The sequence below is a fragment of the Ciona intestinalis genome, unplaced genomic scaffold, assembly GCF_000224145.3.
Source record: "Ciona intestinalis unplaced genomic scaffold, KH HT000790.1, whole genome shotgun sequence".
Lineage (NCBI taxonomy): Eukaryota > Metazoa > Chordata > Ascidiacea > Phlebobranchia > Cionidae > Ciona > Ciona intestinalis.
This window is the reverse complement of record NW_004191111.1, coordinates 2,404-4,466: the sequence shown is the minus strand read 5'-3', so window position 1 is coordinate 4,466 and position 2,063 is coordinate 2,404. Positions and strand designations below refer to the sequence as shown.

The window sequence follows — 2,063 nt, the reverse complement described above, 5'->3', positions numbered from 1 at the left end:
AAAATTAACCGACCACCGTCCGGATTTACTTCTACAATCAGATATGGAAACATTAGGGATTAGGCTATCGTGTAATTCGACACCTGCTGTAATTGCATAAGGTCAAATTCGCCGACGTTGCGATTCGTTACTTGCGAGAGAGCAAATTCACAACGAACGAAAAACAATTAAAGAGAAAGCTACGCTGACTAGTCTCATTATCTTTTAGTAGCTTCACTTTTTTCATTTTTTATATTTTTCGCTCTCGCGTGCAACATTATAGCAATAGCATAAGGCTCGGCGCTCGGCCCAGATTTCAGCCGAGCGCCGAGCGTCAAAAAAGGAGACGCTCGGGCACGAGCTTTTGAGTTCGGGCTCGGCTCGGCACATCCCTAGGCAAGACACTTAACCATAATTGTTCCAACCCAGTGGTCACTAATGGGTTGTAGCACCCTGGGTGTTGGGACATAATAAGACACACGTGATACCTTAAACCCCCCCCCCCAAACAACCCCCATACTCACGTATACTCTGGTAGATTGGGATCATAACTTGATTTCACTTCAAACTTGACTCTATTGGTTTTGAACATTTCCTCAGCCCCCCATCCATTGGTGCCCGATGTCCCCTTGTCATCCTGTGGTAAACAATACATTACACACAACCATAACTATTACACAGACAACAACATAATGAAAATATTTGTGCATAGCCATAAACATTAGGAGTGAATGTGTAAACTTTTGAAACATGGGTGGCAACATACGTTACAGCACAACAGTTTCAAGCATGGGAGAAATGGTTTAACTTTGGCCTAAATCTCTATCTCCCTTTACCCATATTGAACAGAAATTATCACAGGGTGCTATCAAAACCCCCTAACCCCCCCGCAACCCCACACCCACCTCGAGACCCCCAATCTCTGTAGAATCCCCTCCCCCCGTCCAGGGTTCTAACGGGCGTGGCGTCCCATTAGATGAAAACCGAGCCTCTATGTTTGCGTCTCCGTTGGACTTTACAGCTTCTGTTGGGAACAACAATGTTGTGATGCAGGTTGTCAATATATGAGGTCTTGTGTGCGGCTTCAAGTATCTATGCTATTATACATTGGCCCAAGGTGTACATAGCCAGTAACCACCAAACCTGGGGTGACGGGGCCACCCCAATATTTTCACTGCCCTAATCACTAAATGTTGGAACCAAAATTGTTCAAAGACATGCAAGCCTAAACATTATAAAAGCATGACAGCCATGGGTGTGTGTTTTATAAAGTTGCATGGTTTCGTGTTTTGTTGGTTATACCATCTAATGTTAAGCGCATCATAATTACAGGAAGTTCCTTTAACCTACATACCTTGTGTAAAGTCAATATCATCATATAATGTGTATGTTATATCCTCTGTATGGTATTGTGTATAATTGCAGAAGTGTTGAGTCTTTAGATACGAGCATATCTACATACCTTGTGCAAAGTTGAGGTCCACATCATAGAAACAAGCACATGTGATATCCTTTGGCTTGAAGATCAATCTTTCCAACAAATTCTCACTAGGAGGGTATGAGGTTGGGGGAGCTTTCATGATCTCTTTCACATCCGTTGGGTCGGATTCTAATACATGGGCTGCCCCTATCACCACATCCATCTGTGGGGGGTGGGGGGATTATATGCTACATGGGGTCATAGGAATGCTAAGTGGGCATCGGACACAGGTATATTGTTACAGCTAGCTAGATGTTATTATATAAGTTTCATATGTAGGGGTGTTATTGTATTGTATGTTGGATGGTATTATATATATGTGTGATGAATGAGGCCATTACAGTGGGCAGCTCCTATACCATCTGTAGGTCGTGGGGTATATATGGGTTCATATGGTGGGTTCTATATATGCAGGGGGCCTGGGACTAAAGTTGGGCTAGAACACCAATAGAACGTTAAACATTCCAATACAAATCCCCTATTGGTCGGTTGGTCGAGAATTTAGGCCGGAGTCGGCCATACTAGAATAATAAATGTAAACAAAAGGTATAAAGGCAGAACAATAGGGAAAGTTGGTATAAAAATGTCCATACATCCACTGATA

The 2,063-nt window shown here is 42.9% G+C and overlaps 1 protein-coding gene across 1 annotated transcript; it reads right to left on the bottom strand.

The window, feature by feature from the left end:
- Positions 1–476: 476 nt before the first annotated feature.
- On the bottom strand, positions 477–1,656 carry LOC108950750 (ataxin-2-like protein). Its single transcript, XM_026839722.1, has 3 exons — positions 1,442–1,656; positions 885–1,003; positions 477–616 (listed from the first exon to the last, which is right to left on the bottom strand). The coding sequence occupies exons 1-3, from the start codon at positions 1,620–1,622 to the stop codon at positions 500–502; spliced, it is 417 nt and encodes a 138-aa protein (XP_026695523.1). The 5' UTR covers positions 1,623–1,656; the 3' UTR covers positions 477–499.
- Positions 1,657–2,063: the final 407 nt, after the last annotated feature.